We start from the raw sequence: 18,204 nt of genomic DNA, 5'->3' as shown, positions 1-18,204 counted from the left end.
TAAGAGCGGCAGGACTCTAATCTGGAGAACCAGGTTTGATTTCCCCACTCCTCCGCTTGAAGCCAGCTGGGTGACCTTGGGACAGTCGCAGCTCTGTCAGCCCCACCCACCTCACAGGGTGATTGTCATGAGGATAACAGTAACACACTTTGTAAACCACTCTGAGTGGGCATTAAATTGTCTTGAAGGGCGGTATATAAATCGAATGTTGTTGTTGTTGTTATGCAATACACTCAAATGCTGATAAATGTATAAGGTCCTCAATCCCATAAGTTACAGGTGGGGGCTTTTGTCTTTCCAGTGCTGTAGTATGTCTTTTAGCAACCGTAAGGTCATGGAAGGTCCACATTCATTAGGTTCAGAGTGACAGGCAAATAGTTTAAAAGTGCATTAACAACCTCAAAAATAAATGAATATTCTAATACAAAATTAATATGGGTAATGACTGTCAGGTTCTGCCATGGGCGCTGCCCTGTGAGATGCCGGCATGCCTGACTTCAGCCTTAAAGGACCTTCAGGGAATATGCGGAATCCCACTCTGTGGAAGGAGGGGGGTATACCTCACCCTCACACCCTCTCAGTCCACTCGCAGGTCTCTTCAACCTGACATAGTCTCAGCTGCCTTCCACGACAGCTGTCCCAATTCAGCTGTTGGTCTTACTCCTTCTCTTCCTCTTCCTCTTCTTTCCTTCACCTCCTCTGCGCTGCACTGCACTGCACTGCTCGCTCTCGCTCCTACACAACCCACCACACCCTGTGGGTGGATTCTCCGTATATCCTTTCCCCTATTTCCAGCTCCACCTGCCAGCCATGCCCCCCTCTGCGCTCTAGCCATAGCCCTGGTTGCCTCAGGTGGCCACATCTGGGTTTTCTCTGCTGGCTGCCCTGATCAGCCACACCTGTGCTTTCCTGACTGGCTGCCAAGCTTTCCCTGCTGAGTGCCTTAGGTCACCACACCTGGGGTTGTTTTGCTCCCAGCTTCTCCTAGTCCTGGCTAATCCTCTCTAGCTTGCCTGGAGGCTGGGGCGTGGTCCTGAGCTGCCTGTTGCTGCTTTTCCTCCCCTGCTGGTAAGGTTGCTGGCTGGCTTGTTTGCTGGCTGCCCCTGCTCCCTGTACCTTCTCCCTCAGCTCTATTTCCCTCCTAACAGTCCTCCTCACTCTCCCTGCCTAGCTCCCTGGCCTCCCACCAGAGGGTGGGGCTAGCTGGCTTCCACCTGCCTCGCCTGACCCTCTGGGTCTTGGGAGCTGCTCTGTCCTCCTGTGACTGGGGCGCCTCCCCCCCCTTCTATTGTTGATCCGTGCTGGCCCTGGGTGTCCTTTGGGGTGGCTGGGTAATTGTCCCCCAACTGTCTCCCATCCCCTCTTCCTGATAAGTCCGGGGTGTGAGCCTCAGACTCCGGACAATGACTTCCTCCTCAAAGGGCTGAATACCCTCTGTGAGGCTTGATGGTAAATATGGGATTGCTTCTGCAGAATGTGCAACATGGCCAAGAAACACAGCTTGTTTTTCAGTATTGCTATTTATAATTGCTAAGTAGGAAAAATTAAAAAAATCATGTTCAGTGTTAAATGATGACCAAGGGATCTGGACAGGGAGAACACTGTAGTCATTTCCAAATAGGTAATTTAAAAATGTAATTAAAATGTAATTAAAATAGCTAAAAAGGTATATGCCCTGACCTGGATAGCCCCGGTGAGCCTGATCTCGTCAGATCTCAGAAGCTAAGCATGTTAAGCCTTGGTTAATAATTGGATGGGAGACCTCCAACGAAGACCAGGTTTGCTATGCAGAGGCAGGCAATGGCAAACCACCTCTGTTAGTCTCTTGCCATAAAAAACCCACCAGGGGTCATCATAAGTCAGCTATGACTTGAAGGCAGTCTCCACCACCACAAAAATGTGTATGCTACTTTTTTCTCTAGATGCCTCTTTTCACCCACCAAGTTTCATAGCAGACTGGAAAGTCAGAATTGGGTCTCCCAAAACAGACTGTTATGAGCCCCTTTCTCTCAGTTAGATTTTGCTTTTAACGGTTTTCTTCTTGCCCCCTCTGGGTAGATTGCTGCCACCGGGAATTAAATTCCAAAATAATTTAAATTTTCCCTTTAATTGTATGCCCAAGCGTCCCCTTCGTGGGACTATGTGGCCCTGAGGATAGGAATGGGATATATAGGAATGACATATACTCTGAGATTAAAAAAAACACAAACTTTTATTTTTACAAGGAGCGTATTGGTTTCACTCTAGTACTTAAGCTTGATGGTTTCAAAGATAGTTGTCAGTTCTTAAAGTTTCCTTGCATAGGTGCAGTCACACAGATCTCCATAAACTTTCTGTCTCAGGCGTGCACACAGTTTGCCTGCTTTAGAATAGGTTTCTCTTAGACACACAGAGTTCAGATTTCCACTCAGGTTATATTTCTCTCAGAAATGCTTAAACATGTTCAGGCTGCACACAGTTTGCCTCTCTTGCCCTGACTCAATATTTCTCTAAGAAATGCTTAGACTTGCTCCAGCTGCACACAGCTTGCCTGCTTTGCCCAGACTCAATATTTGTCTCAGAAACACACAGTTCAAGCTTCACAAAGATTGCCTGACTGAACTAGAATGAGAATCCTTTCAGGCTTCCACACAGGTTGCCTGCTTTGCCCTGACTGAATATTTCTCTCAGAAATGCTTAGACCCTCTCAGGCTGCACACAGCTTGCCTGCTTTGCCCAGACTGAATCTTTTCACCCTCGTCATCTGTACCACACCAAGCATTTAAAGACACACACACTTAAAATCATTACACCAACACTCTAACCGGTGCACTTGGCCAGGCTGACTTTCAGTAAGAACAGTAAGTGTAGAAGTGGATCCCACTGCAGAAGTTTGAGAATTACTGGCCTAGTAGCCTTTTGCCCGTCATGTCCAACTCTCAATAATGACCGAGAAACTTTGAAAACAAATGCCACAACCTAACAGAGAGCCAGTGTGGAGTAGTGGCTAGAGAATTAGACTGTGGAGATCCTATTTCAAATCCCCACTTAACTCTAGGTTGGCTGCTAACCTAACAGTTTGAACTGTAACTTCTGAGAGCCAAGCTACAAGTGATGCCTTACGCAGGTTGGACACTTGTCAGCTTCCCTCAAGTTTTGATGGGAAATGTAGGCATCCTGGTCTTGCAACTGTAATGGAGAGCCAAGCTGTAAAACCAGGATGCCTACATTTCCCATCACAACTTGAGGGAAGCTGACAAGTGTCCAACCTGTGTCAGGCATCACTTGTAGCTTGGCTCTGAGGAAAAACTCTCTGTTTTGGAGAAGCCATGATCTCTGCTATTTCCAAATTACTTGTTCCTTTAAGCTCCTCACTAAAAGGAACCTTTAAATCTAAAGCAGATTCTCTGGGCAGTTTAAGACCGATGATATCTCACTAGAATATTCAGCCTTTCCCATTAGATCTACCTCTATTTTTAGGAAAGGATTTTGACCCTTATTTGTACATTTGATCCCGAGACTTCACAGTAAAATCATTAAGTAATCTTCATTTACACCAACTTCACATACTCCTTTCCCATCTTTTTCATCTATAGGAAGACGCACAAGAGCTTTACAAGAAATTCCCTTTATTCCTTTAACCCACATATTCTCCTCAAGAATCTTTGATGTCTGAAGAGACAAGGGACTCATCCATCCCAGCATCTAATAGTCTCTGAATCATCCAATCCCTAACTATGACTGATACATAGGGTTGCCAGCTCCCAGTTGGGAAATTCCTGGAGATTTGTGGGTGGCACTTGGGGAAAGTTGAGTGTGGGGAGAGGAGGTAAGAATGAGATACCTTTGAGGGTGTCATTTCCTCTGGGGAACTGATCTTGCTAGTTTGGACATCAGTTCTAATTCCAGAAGAACTCCAGATACAGTGGAAAAATGTAAAATTATCCATCATCTGCTGAGGAGCCTTTTGACCTGAGCTGGTGTACATCTTGGAGAAGTTATTCAGTGTCAACAACTTGCAGGGGTGATGTTCTCCAGTCCCTCACTGAAGCAACATTGTTGGAAAGGGTGCCTAGCACTGCCCCCCCCCCACACACAAGAAAAATCTCAATTTGCACACCAGATCAACAATCACTCTTCTGTGACAAGATTTCCAACATAATAGTCCCCAAATGACAGAATGTGAACTTCTGAGAAAGGCCCAGAAAGCTAACAGAGTCCATTTCTCTCTTATGCTTTGATTGTCAGGAATAGCTAAACTTCAACCTTGTCTGTGGTAATTTTTCTCCACGTATTTCCATTACAACCAGTTATTATCTGTTTTCATATTTCAATAAAACCTTTGCTTTGAAACCACAGTTCGGGCTTGTGAGTGGGGAGAGCACTGCTATATCAACACAACCGGACACTCTGCCAATTCCGAACTGTGGTGTTTGCATGAGCTGGCAGCTGAATAATGTCACCACATCAGAGGGAAAGCCAGCAAGCATTTATGTGGGAAAGTCAGTGACTTGTCAGGTGGAAAGACAAAAAGGCTTGGCCACAGTTATCAGGTTACCCAAGGAGAAAAGGACCAAGGGAATAGCACTGGAGCCAACAATAATTGTGCAAACCTCTCCCAGCACTTTCTCTTTCCCGCTGGAGAGAACTAGTGTTCAAAGGATGTTTTGTCACACTGAAGGGCTGAAACAGGACTGCGCAATCAGTTGCACATTGCAAGTCCTGTGCTTGGAATTCAGGTCCCAGGTGTGTGGGGACCAGACTGGGAAAGCATGTCACTTCTCTGACTTGAAATGGCCCTGGGGGAGTTACTATTTGCCCAAGGAAAATGTGTGTTGAGTTCCTTCCAGCCCACCAGAACTGCTAATGTCCTCATTTCTTAGTTCTGCTGTCTCAGCAGAACTAAGCGTGTCTCAGGAAAATGGGGGGGGGGGGAGTTTTATGGCAACTTAAAAGACCAATAAAGTTATTCTGGCATAAATTGTCATGGATTAGAGTCCATGAACATGTCTTCAGTTAGGTGTGCACACACACGTGTGCAGAGCTCATTTTGAGGGGGTACACACAGGAATGCCTCCCTGGCAGTTCCCCAAAGAGGCCCTGCCCACCTGACTCTCAGCCATTTTGGGCCCATTTCGGCCTCGATTGGGGCCAAAATGGCCCGGATCGGGCCTCTGACAGGTGGTGGATCACTCTCCCGCTCAGCAGTGGCCCGATCCTAACCACTTTAGGCCCCTTTTCAGCCATTTTCAGCCCCTTTTTGCCATTTTGGGCCCAATTTTGGCCCTGAATGGCCAGGATTGGGTCCAAAACAGCCAAGATAGGTGATGTCATGGGGTGTGGCATATGCAAAACAGTTATGCTAATGACACACTGCTGGTGCTGTCAAAGGGCGTGGCATATGCTAATGAGTTATGCTAATGAATTTCTCCCACTCTTTATCTACGAAATGACCCCTGCACATGTGCAGAGTTGAGAAAATACAGTAGTAAACAACATGCTGTCCCTATCTAACTTGACAAGACAAGGAGCCTCAGAGCCAAACTACAAGTGACAAATTACACTTGAATGGCAAGTGAACAGACTCACGTGTATTCTTCCTTGTTCACTTACCATTCACTATGTGGTCAAGTGGAGCGCAAGTGAATGGCAAGTGAACAGGGAGGACTACACGTGAGTCTTTTCACTTGCCATTCAAGGGTAATTTGTCACTTGTAGCTTGGCTCCTAGTTTCATCACACATACCCCACAACACTCCCTAATTAGCATTGCTACCCCTAGGTTGGGAAATTCCTGGAGATTTTGGGGGTGGAGCTTGGAGAGGGCAGTGTTTGGGGAGGGGAGGGACTTCAGCGAGGTATAATGCCATCGAGTCCACCTTCCAGAGCAGCCATTTTCTCCAGGCTCATTGATCTCTGTGACCTGGAGAGCAGTTCTAATTCTGGGAGATCTCCAGCTTGTTTGGTGTTCCCTCACTGATTCTCCTTCCTGTTCTAATTGATTTTCATTGTTTTTTGTTTGTGTGTGCGTGCGTGTATTTTACAACTTGTTTTAATGTTTGTGATTGCTACCCTAAGCTGGGTGGAAAGGGGTGTTATTAAAAATGTAAATAAATGAAATTAAGTCTTTCCACATACTGATGAAAATGGCAGGACCAGCTTTATCAGTAGAATGAGGTATTTGCTTTATGGATCAGATTTTGGCTGTTAATGCTATGACCTTCTTATTCCAGCTGATCCAAAATGGCAACTGTCCTCAGTTTCCATTTTCTGCTGGTGTTCTCCTGAACTTCTTCCCTCTGCATTACCCGTTCAAGAAACACTTTGGTTCCTACTACTAACATTAAAAGGATTGTTGCATACACATTCTTGTTCCTGCTTTTCAACTGTGAAAAAAGCACTGGAAAAAGTACAGAGAAGGGCAACTAAAATGATTAAAGGGTTGGAACACTTTCCCTATGAGGAAAGATTGAGGCGCTTGGGGCTCTTTAGCCTGGAGAAAAGACGACTGAGGGGAGACATGATAGAGGTTTACAAGATAATGCACGGGTTAGAGAAGGTAGAGAAAGATGTGTTTTTCTCCCTTTCTCACAATACAAGAACTCGTGGGCACTCTATGAAATTATTGAGCAGTCGGGTTAGAACAGATAGAAGAAAATACTACTTTACACAAAGGGTGATAAACACATGGAATTCGTTGCCACAGGAGGTGGTGGCAGCTACAAGCATTGCCAGCTTCAAGAGGGGACTGGACAAATATATGGAGCAGAGGTCCATTAGTGGCTATTAGCCACAGGAGATAGATGGTATTCTCTTTGTGGGGAGGTGGTGCTCTGTTGTCTTGGTGCTGGAAGGAAGGCAGTGGGAGGGCTTCTGGTGTCCTGGCCTCACTGACAGTCCTTTAGATGGCACTGGATTTCTAGCCACTGTGTGTGACAGAATGTTGGACTGGATGGGCCACTGGCCTGATCCAACATGGCTTTGCTTATGTTCTTATGTTCTTAAATACCAGAGAACATGCAGATAAAAGCATCATGCCTTTTTGAAGCTCACGAAAAACATCAAAACGAGGCCAATTGTGATGAAAAGGTTTATTAAACCCTAACAACGTAACAAGATGGGATCCGCGTACCTCAGTTCTGGTTCATTTTCTAGAGGAGGCAATGAAAGAAACAAAGCAGTGGTTAGCGAGGCACTTTGGAAAATATATCGAGCCCAATAACTGCTATGATGGGTTTACAGTTGAGCAAATGTTCTGCATTTAATTTCTTTTAATACTCATTTATATTTCTGCCCCTGGTTTCGGCGCTCCACTTTTCATTGTTAGTTTTGTAGATTCATTGGTACGGTGTATGCATTGCAAGTTTTTATATGCCATTTATACAGCGTTTATTTGCATAATGAGGGTAATTGATGGGATAATTACACTCATTATTTATGCATAATGTGCCATGTGTTCTTTAATGCACAACCAACAGCGAACAATGCATACATTTTGTCTGAGGTTCTAGCTACAGCTGTCTTAGGCCAAGCCATTCAAAGGAACCAGACAGCAAATCCACATAGCTATGATATCTCATATGTCAGAACAACTGCACATGTGCAAAGGGGGTGGGTGAGATCAGCTTGGTACAGAGACAAGAGTGTTGGTCTATCAGGAAAGTCTTGTACGCTTTGACTGGTAGCAGCAAGACATGGTTTTTCTCCTCTACTACAAACTGAACGTTTTAACTGGAGCTGCCACGAACAGAACCTAGGGTCTTCAGCATTCCGAGGAGCTGCTCTACTTCCCTCCCCATATAAACATTTTATTACACTCAAAAGCCGGACTTCACCCCAAGCTGGGAAGGAAAAAACCCACAGCAAAATGAAAATATAGTTCTCATGATCTGATAATCGCAGATTCAGTTTCTCAATATGTGGTTGATGAGTTCCATATGAAAAGTTGAGTGAATTATATTGTTTTGGTCGAATTCTCACCACTCAAGAGAAGTGGGGTGTGTACCAGAATATGTTACATTTTCAGAGATAAGCAGCCAAAAGAAAACATGTATGAGCAAAGAGATTGGTTCAAACCATCATTGCTGTGTCTCAAAAGGGTGGAAACACATGTTACTAAGTACTTAGGGATGGTCAAGGGAACCTTATTTCATGTGTGTCTCCCCCCTCCAACTTTCCATGCACTCACTCGCACAGTCACACTTCAATTTGCTCCTTATGAATACATTCACACGTTTGATATCAGTTCCTCCTCAACTGCTAAAAGTATCCCAGTTTCCCCCACATTCATTCATTGAAATGCAAATCTTGACTCTTTCTCACACCTTAAAGAAATGCAAATTGGCAAGTCAGAGGAGCCTACATGACTTGTCCAGTGAAAACAGAACTGAATTGATGCTCTGCCCTCCGGAATCACTTGCAGATACAGTCACACTAAGGTGTTTCCATGAAAGCGGCATTCATGTGCACCGTGCAAGAACAGTGAATTGAGGACTACACATACAACCCTGCACTTGAGCATTCCCAGGTAATTCGCAACGTGTGTTTCCACTCAAAGACTAATCTCTCACCTCAGTTATCCAGGAGTTGTAAGCAGACACACGGGTGAAAACAGTGGGCTTCTTAGCGGTGTTGCAGCCCAGCCCAGATCCAAAGCTCACAATACCATGAACTTCCCAAGTGTTGGCGCTTTGGCAGTTCAAAGGACCGCCAGAATCCCCCTGATACAAGAGAAATAACATTTTAAAGATTAAAATGAGAATACTGAGAGTGTTTGCTTGATTGTCTTATCACAATCAAAAGCCCAGAGACACCAGCAAATCAGCCATTAACTGGATCATACTAAATTTATTCCAGGGCGAGCATTTGTAAGTTAGAGTTCACTGCATCAGATGGCATGGAATGTGCATCCACAGAAGATATATTTATACCTTCCATTCAAAACAAAAAAAGTGGTTCTGAGAAGATGTTATGAATAGAGGTCAGTTAAAAACAATAAAGAGAAAATAATCCATTTAGAGTGTGTGAGAACCATTCCCAACTTTGGAAAGATGGGCAGGATTAACATAAATTTGGATCAAATCAAGGAAGGTGCAGCGTGAGACATGATAAGCAGAACTAATTCATGTCTCTAAAGAAAAGAGTCCAGTAGCACCTTTAAGACTAACCAACTTTACTGTAGCATAAGCTTTCGAGAATCACAGTTCCCTTCATCAGATGCATGAGAACTGTAATTCTCGAAAGCTTATGCTACAGTAAAGTCGGTTAGTCTTAAAGATGCTGCTGGACTCTTTTTGATTTTGCTACTACAGACTAACATGGCTGATTCCTCTGGATCTATGTCTCTAAACGGCTGAGCTATTAGTACCTCTAGAGAGTGAGGAAATCCAAGTCCTTGTTCAAACCTGGAAGAGTAAGAGTGTTGAATCTCTTGAAGAAGCCTAATTCAGCACGAGTGGAGGATGAAGGGTTAAAACCTCACTCCTTTCCCTGCATGGTCCCAGGGCACATGGAGGCAGTACAAGGCTGCAATTTCCATTTTAGGAACACACCAAGATGCATGGCCTTTGTCTTGTCTGTTTCTGTCCAGTGTACTGATGCACCCCACACCCCACCCAGAGCTTTGCAGCTAAGTAGAGACTTGACCTGAATGGTCCAGGCTGGCCCGACCTTGTTAGATCTTGGAAGCTAAGCATGGTTGGCCTTGGCCAGAATTTGGTATGGGAGACCTCCAAGGAAGTCCAGGGTAGCTACACGGAGGCAGCCAATGGTAAACTATCTCTGAAAATCTTTTGCCTTGAAAAGCCTGTCAGTTGCCATAAGTCAGCTGCAACTTCATGGCATTTTCCACCAGAGATTTGAACTTAGATTTCTCTGATCCAAGCCCCAACATTCTACTCATTATATTTCACCAGCACTTCAGAGCTTCATTTCTGTTATTCTACTCCTCCTTGCCACCACCCTGCAAAGTGGGCCAACACTGTTATCATCCCTGTTATACAGTTAAGGGACTTGCCTAACAGTGGCATGGCGTAGGTTAGGGGCACCCGGGGCAGGAGGTGGTGCCCCTGCCCCCATGCACGCAAAGCGCACATGTGCTCTGGGTCATGCACAATGACGTCACTTCCATGATTTCATCATGCAGGGATTCCACCCCCTCCCCAGAGCACTCCCACCGTTCAGGCTGTTTGACTCACCACCCCTTAGCTCTTTGCCGCAGCTGCCCGTGCCACCACTGGGTGCCGAGCTGATGATGGTGGCATGGCCAGAGGCGGGAAAGAGGTAAGCGGGGGGGAGGCCAGAGGTCCGAACCGCAGGAGCGGGGAGGGGCAGGGAGACGTGCAGGGAGGTGGGCAGCAGTGGCAGCGGAGGCAGCTGCAGTGAAGGAGTGGGGAGGTGGGCTGCAGGAGCATGCCCCCGCCCCCCCAGAGTGCTCCAGCAGTTCGGGCTGCTTGCCTCACCGCCCCTTACTATTTTGCCGCAGCTGCCCACGCTGCCGCTGAGCGCCAAGCTGATGGCGGCGCCGCTAGTGGGTGCGGCAAAGAGGTAAGTGGCAGGGGAGGCAAGTGGCCCGGACCGTGGGTGCACCCTGAGGGGGGTGGGGAGGCAGACCACCTGCCGTGCCACCTGCCATTCTGCTGGGGCACCCAGCTTGCTGGGTGCTGAGCTGGCAGCGGTGGAACGCGCAGCTCCAGTGAAGGAGCGAGGAGGCAGGCTGGGAGCGGTCCCAGGGAGGGGCCGTGGCTGTGGCACCCCCTCAAAATTTTGCGCCCGGGGTGGCCGCCCCCTGCCCCCCCCCGCTATGCCGCTGTTGCCTAGGTTCCCTTCCAAGGGTGATGGCAAAGTGAAATGCTCCAGGGCAAAGAGAAGGAGTAACTTACATTGCACCCTGAAATGACACCATCTCCTCCTGCACACACCATGGTGGTCCGGACTGAGGAACCCCACCAGTCACGTTGGCTGCAAGTCTGGTGATCCACAATGGGCAACAGACCCTGCTGAAGGGCGTTGGAGATGGGGCCATTCGCTGCAAAAGAGAACAAGGCGCAATCAGGGCAACGCTCAGGAGCATTAAAAGAGCCCACGTATTTACCCTAGAGGAGTTCCGGGTGGTGGACACGGGTCCTCCATTTTAAACCAGGTGTCTGAGTGGGAACTTGAACCCAGGTCTCTCCACTTCTAGTCTTGCACTAGCTGCATGGGTCAAAGAAGAGTATCTGGAAATGTGTGATATGTACAGCAGTAGGGTCGCCAGCCTCCAGGTGGTGGCTGGAGATCTCCCGGAATTACAACTGAACTCTAGGTGACAGAGCTCAGTTCCCCTGGAGAAAATGGCTGCTTGCATGGCATTACACCCAGCTGAGGTCCCTCCCCTCCCCAAATCCCATGCAGGTCCAATCTCCAAAATCTCCAGAAATTTCCCAATTTACAGCAAGGGGCGTCAAACTCAAAATAGATTGGAAGGATCCATACCAAATATCTGACCCAGCCCCTGCCCAGGGATTACCACAGCCATACCTTTGCAAGTAAAGCACCAGTCTAGCATCAGAGTCTGTGGTTAGCTGCTAAAAATACTCCTTGCCATGTGCTTCCCTGATGTATACCTTAGCGGTATCAGCACTGCTTCCAACTTCTAGTTTCCTTTCTTGTGAATACTTGAAGCTGTCTTATACTTATTTTATTTTATTTATTTATTTATTTATTTATTTATTTTATTGGCATTTTATCCCGCCCTCCCTGCAAGTGAGCTCAGGGCGGGTTACAACAATAAAAACATCATTTACATATGAAAACATCAATAAACCAGCGGAAATCCCGTTGACACCACCAGGTTTATACTGAAACTGGTTTATACTGAGATGGGTAAAAAGAGGTTTATACTGATTCAGTATAAAAGATTATACTTATTCAGACCATTGATCTATTCCAGGCAGTCTTGTCTACTCTGACTGGCAGCAGCTCTCCGGGGTCTCAGGTGGAGATCTTTCCCGTTATCTACTACCTGATTCCCTCACTTCCTATATGTCCTCCCTCCTCACTTGCCTTCTGTCCCCTGCCCAGATCCTACAAGTTTTGACCTTTGCAGTTAGCAAGGACAGAGAATGAGCTTTCCACCTACTCCAGAGGCGTCCCCATCCGGTGACGTAGCAAGGGTAATCCTGAGCCAGCAAGGTGTCTGCGGCAGGCAGGCAAGAGGGCTGGATCGTGTCGCTGAACTCTACAGGCTCGGCAAGTTTGAGCAGAGCAATATCGTTCCTGAAACAGAAGAGCGGCAGAAGGGGGGAGTTGAAACTCAGAGCCAAGCTACAAGTGATGAAGTACACTCGCCTGGCAAGTGAACAGACTCAGAGCCAAACTACAAGTGATGCCTGACACAGGTTGGACGCTTGTCAGCTTCCCTCAGGTTTTGATGGGAAATGTAGGCAGCTTGGCGGAATGTTGGACAAGTGACAGTTGAAAAGTCCATTGGTCAGCAGTCGGAGAGCCAAGCTGCAAGACCAGGACGCCTATATTTCCCATCAAAACTTGAGGGAAACTGACAAGTGTCCAACCTGTGTCAGGTGTCACTTGTAGCTTGGCTCTTATGTGTAATTCCTCCCTGTTCACTTGCCATTCACTTGTGTTCCACTTGGACAGGCGAATGGTGTGGGCGGCCTCGCAGCCCCCCGCGCTGCCTTTCGCCTGCCCCGCAGAACAGGGGGCGCGCGGCAAGCTGGCCACCCCCTGTCCTGCGGGGTAGGCAAAAGGCAGCACAGGGGGCTGCGAGGCCGCCTGTGCTGCCTCCTGCGCACTCCCAGCAGCTGGCAGCTGTGCCCAGCGCCCCCTCCTTGGCAGTGCCAGGGGCAGACTCCCCCCTGCCCCCCCTCGATCCGGCCCTGGTTCCACCACCTCTTTTCCCAGAAAAAAAGCCCTGGAAGGAAGGCATAACTTAGCAGTGTTCCAGGGCCTCATCGCAGCAGCTGCACTTTCCTTCTCCGGGCTGCTGCCGTTGAGCCCCAGAACAGCTGCCAATCTGACATACCAGCTCCTACTTGCAGATGTCAGCTGGCAGGGCTTTCCAGGGCTTCAGGAGCCTTCATGAGATTCCAGAACTCTACCTCTGAAGCCTACTTCCAAGTTCCATAAAGAAGATTGCAAAACCCTGGTAGGCTGCTATTTACAGCCAGAGTCCCATGCACCAGTCCAATGGCTTCGCACTGGCAGTCTTGGCCTAAGAGGGCTCAACTGCAACAGCCCAGAGAAGGAAAGGTCAGCTTCTGCGATGATGGGAAACTCCTTGAGACCAGACAAAACTAATAAGGGGAAGAGGGTCAGCCTTTCTAAGTTACCTAGTGCTAATGTTCTCCCTGATCTCTGGGCGACAGAGACCAGTTCCCCTGGAGAAAATGTCTGCCTTGGAAGATGGATTCCATGGCATTATTCCCTGCTGAGGTCCCTCTCCTCCTCAAACCCCATCCTCTCTAGGCTCCAACCCCCCAAACTCCAGGAATTTTCCAACCTGGAGCTGGCCACCCTGGTTCCTTGGTACCCTGCTCACTACTGTTATCTTGGATCTTCCAAAAGATCCATCAAAAATGGGGGCGGGGAGGCCAGTTACACAACTACATTTTAACCATCCCACAAATGAATAAGTGTTTGAAGGCTGACTAATTCAGTTTGCAGCTTGGCACCCCGGAGCTAAAAAAGAGAAAGAAAGTGACACAACCACCTCCCACATGGACAGTGCCGCTCGTGGAAGAAGAAAACAACGTATGCAGCGGGGAGGGGGGAAGAATTAAAAACTAACTCACACAATCAGGAAGGAGTTCCATTTTTCGTGGACGATCAGTTTCTCCACAGCAACAGCCACAGAACCGGCCTCTTCTTCTTCGAGGTTCTGTTTGCCCAGGACCACCCGATAGGTCCGACTGGAGCTGAAGAATCACAGAACAGAAACGTTCAAAATGAAACTCTTTGGATACCTTCAAAGTTTGTCATTGCCCTAGTTTAGGTTCGCCCGCACATTTTCAAAGAAGCTTTGCTCTGCTGTAGTTTTGCTTAACGAGAGAGATTCGTGAAAACTAACCAGTACCACAAAGAAGGTCATACACAGTAAATATACAGCAATTATACAGCAATATCATTAAATGCAATTTATCAAAAGTCATTATTTGTGTTTTACTTTACAACCAGGCACGTGACAATCGAAGCCTCGGCAGCATCAAGTACTAATACAATTCGTTAACACGGACTATAAGCATTCACTTAAAGTGCTATGTGCTAAAGCATATATTCATACAAGCAAAAAATCAATGCTGATGCAATTCATTGCCATGAACAATGAGCATTCACTTAAAGTGCTATGTGCTTAAGCATAGTAACTGCTCATTTGAGCACTGTACTCCTTCATAAAGGAGTTTAAGTCCATGGGCAATCGGTTGCCACGGTCTGCACAAGGGTGTTGCAACGAAAAGGAGGGGTCCAATCAAGGTGGAGCCATCTGACGGATGGACCAGTTCCTTCAAAGCTTGTCATTGCATGCCCTAGTTTAGGTTCCCCCGCACATTTTCAAAGAAGCTTTGCTCTGCTGTAGTTTTGCTTAATGCAAGTCCATTTACCTGATACAGTGGGCAGCGGTTAAGACCCAGCTGGCATCAATGAGGGTCCCGCCGCAAGTGTGGGACCAGGCACCATTCCTATTGTACTGAAGGGAGATCTGAAAAGAGAAGAAGGCATTGGCTCCGTTGCAGTCTAGTGGCTACTGTGACAGAATCCATCTTTCCTAGCTATTCTGCTTGCTTTCAGTTCTTCTAGTGGCAGGAAGTTCCACTGGTCAACAATATGAACAATGAAAACAGGTCTTTTGTTCACATCTGTGAATGATACAAAAATCAGACCGGTAGGGAGCAGTAGGGAAGCCGCCTTACCTGCCATGGCCAGCTGTGGGGTTTGGCGTCCTCGCCTCCAACAACTCGAGAAGTATTTGGCAAATATGCCGGTTTGCCGCAGCCGTGGGCTGGGTAAAGTAAAAAAGAACAGGCAGAGGTGGGGAGAGGAAGTAAGAGAGAGAGGAACAACTTAGAAAAAACCTGGTGTACATTGCCAAACGTGCATTAACTAAAGAGGTAGAAATCTGACCGGTTTTGTTTAATTTCTCCCATTTTCATTGAGTATTCCAACCGGTTTATTTCTTTTACAGTATTTTGACATCATTTTTATGTGTTTTATATGTAACTGCTGCAAAACATGCAATTTTTTAAAGGGGAATCATGGTATTGAAATTCTTTTGTTTCACTTTTAGAATGCTAGTTTGTTTCAATCGGTTAAACCAATTGGATGCTGAAGATTTGAAATGCCTTTTCCTCTCCCTAAATGGCCCCGGAGGCAAATTGAAGCTGCACAATGTAATTTGCATTTTATGAAGCTGATGTGATCCACGATCTTCTTGCATGGGGAAAGGCTCTTCTTTACACAAGACCTTTGGAGAACTACCAGGTGAAAATACATTTTACTAAGTACTTAGGGATGCTCAAGTGAACCTCATTTCATGTGTACCCCCTCTAACTTTCCATGTGCTCACTCACACAGTCACACTTCAGTTTGCTCCGTGTGAATACATTCACACGTTCAATATCAGTTCCTCCTCAACTGCTAAAAGTATCCCAGTTTCCCCCACATCCATTCATTGAAATGCAGATCTTGACACTTTCTCACACCTTAAAGAAATGCAAATTGGCAAGGCAAAGGAGCCTACAGGACTTGTTCTCGCAGCAATCAGCCCTCCAGACACACTTGCAGATGCAATCACACAAAGGGAGCTCCCATGAAAGCGGCATGCACATGCGCCAAGCAAGAACAGCCTGCACATGAATTGAGGACCACAAATAAAATCCTGCACTTGAGTGTCCATGGGAAATTTGCAACGTGTACTTCCACTTTTAGAGTAGATCATGTTGAGCTGGATGGACATGGGGTGATAGCAGGACCGGCATCACCATTGAGGTGGTGAGGCGGGTGCCTCGGGCACTGAAGGGGGCTCCGGAGGGGGTGCCGGGGGTGGAGGCGCGCACCACAGAGCTGGTGTGCCTGGCCTGCAGCTGCTGCAGCCAGCCAGCCCTGCACTGTGGCCACTGCCGCCACCAACACATGCCCCCGGCTGGGCGCAGCATCCGCGGGCCAGGCATGGCAGGCATCCGGGGCAGCGTGCGGAACCTCCTCAGCCACCCACTGCGCCCGACTGGGAGTGTGGGCAGCCTCCGCGCGCCGTCCCAGCCACCCGCTGGCCAATGGGGCTGGCTTGCTGTGTGATGATGTCATCACGCAGTGACATCATCACGCAGTCTGGGGGCACATGCGCATTATGTGCACACGCATGTAGGGGCAGCCACAGGCGCCAGAAACTCTGGCACCGCCCCTGGGTGATAGTCAGTATAAGGCAGCAACATCTGTTTACCCTGTCAGCCTTTGGAATTCAGTGTGTTACTAGAACAGAGAAATTAAGTTGTATATACTTGTGGGAAGTGGGGTCAGTGGGTAGGATTAATAATAATAACAACAACAACATTCGATTTATATACTGCCCTTCAGGATGATTTAACACCCACTCAGAGCAGTTTACAAAGTATGTTATTATTATCCCCACAACAAACCACCCTGTGAGGTGGGTGGGGCTGAGAGAGCTCTGAGAGAGCTGTGACTGACCCAAGGTCACCCAGCTGGCTTCAAGTGGAGGAGTGAGGAATCAAACCCGGTTCTCCAGATTAGAGTCCCACTCTCTTAACCACTACACCAAACTGGCTCAGTTTTACTCAGCGGGCAATGATCTGGGGAAGGGCTGTGGCTCAATGGTAGAGCATCTGCTTGGCTTGCAGGAGGTCGCAGGTTCAATTCCTGGCCTCTCCATTTGAAAAGATCAGGCAGTAGGTAATACGAAAGATCTCTTCCTGAGAACTTGGAGAGCAGCTGCTTGTCTCGGTAGACAATACTAACCTTGATAGATTTCTGACTTGGTATAAAGCAGCTTTATGGGTTTGTTTGTGTAACCACATGCTACAAATGAGAACCTCCAACATCTGCAACCTGAGCATACCCGCCCCCCCAGGTACTTACCGTATGCCAGGAACAAGGCAAAAAAGACCAGCTTGAACATGGTGACTGATTCTTATGTAGGCAGAGCCAGGGAAAAGCCAGAGTATTTATAGGAGGGAACCCGGTTCCATTCAAAGCCGAGAGCAGAAAGTAACTGATGGTAAGATAAAGGACCATCATCTGACCTTGCTAAGTTATCACTGGACAAATAGGAAACATCTGGAATCCCCAAGCAAGGGGGTGTGTGTGTCATTCTCGGTGACCATGACCGTATTTCACATTCTGGCTCCTGAACGTTCTCACGGTAGTCTCTGAACTTTTGGGCAAGGCACCTGAGCATCTTCCTCGCCTCTGAATACAACACTTTGTCAATAGTTTGATTCCTCGGGCTAGGCACATCGCTCAAACTGTTTTCTCTGTTTTTGCCAGTTACATCAGTCTGAGGTGGGCGCTGAAGAAACTGGGAGTTGAACCAACTGTTGGGAATGAAAAGCGAACAGCTGCTACTTTGTAGGGAGTCCAAAGCGAAAATCTGTTCCGATGGCAAAAGCAGCAATGAGTCAGGATGGAAATGGGTGAATCCACAGTTTGCTGTGATGCATAAAGGAGCACAGGCCGTTTCCATACACGTTGAATAATGCACTTTCAATGCACTTTCGCAATCCTTTTGAAGTGGGTTTTTTGTTCCACGCATGGAAAATCAGTTTCGAATGTTCACTAAAGAGTATTGAAAGTGGATTATCCAACGTGTGTGGAAGCAGGCACAGTCTGCTGGTTACCTAGCCCCATCTACAATGTCGACCATAAAATGACTTTAGTCTTTGGATAGCAGTGCTGTATAGTGGCTAGAGTGATAGACTAGGATCTAGGCAAGCCACGTTCAATTACCTGCTCTGCCATGGAAGCTCTCTGTGTGACTTTGGCCAGTTGGATACTCTCAGCCTAACCTACCTCACAGGGTTGTGAGGGGAAAATGGGGGAAAGGAGAATGATGTAAGCCACTTTCTCCCCATTAGAGAGAAAGGCAGGATATACATGAAGTAATTTTTTTTTTTAAAAAATCATACATGAGAGAGATTGTTGCACAACCCTCCCTCCAATACACTTTTTTTTGTGGGTGTGTGTGTGCCTTTTTTGGTGAGGGGAAGCTGCCTGAAGA

The 18,204-nt window shown here is 47.3% G+C and overlaps 1 protein-coding gene across 1 annotated transcript; it reads right to left on the bottom strand.

Moving 5' to 3' along the window:
* Window positions 1-7,054: 7,054 nt before the first annotated feature.
* Window positions 7,055-17,177, bottom strand: LOC129345051 (chymotrypsin-C-like). The gene is made up of 8 exons (XM_055002030.1): window positions 17,067-17,177; window positions 14,885-14,973; window positions 14,576-14,673; window positions 13,769-13,891; window positions 12,097-12,233; window positions 10,859-11,004; window positions 8,549-8,698; window positions 7,055-7,129 (listed from the first exon to the last, which is right to left on the bottom strand). The coding sequence occupies exons 1-8, from the start codon at window positions 17,104-17,106 to the stop codon at window positions 7,112-7,114; spliced, it is 801 nt and encodes a 266-aa protein (XP_054858005.1). The 5' UTR covers window positions 17,107-17,177; the 3' UTR covers window positions 7,055-7,111.
* Between the last annotated feature and the right edge of the window lie 1,027 nt (window positions 17,178-18,204).

The sequence above is a fragment of the Eublepharis macularius genome, chromosome 17 (assembly GCF_028583425.1).
Source record: "Eublepharis macularius isolate TG4126 chromosome 17, MPM_Emac_v1.0, whole genome shotgun sequence".
Taxonomy (NCBI): domain Eukaryota; kingdom Metazoa; phylum Chordata; class Lepidosauria; order Squamata; family Eublepharidae; genus Eublepharis; species Eublepharis macularius.
The sequence above is the reverse complement of the archived record's forward strand: the minus strand, read 5'-3'. Positions and strand labels throughout refer to the sequence as shown.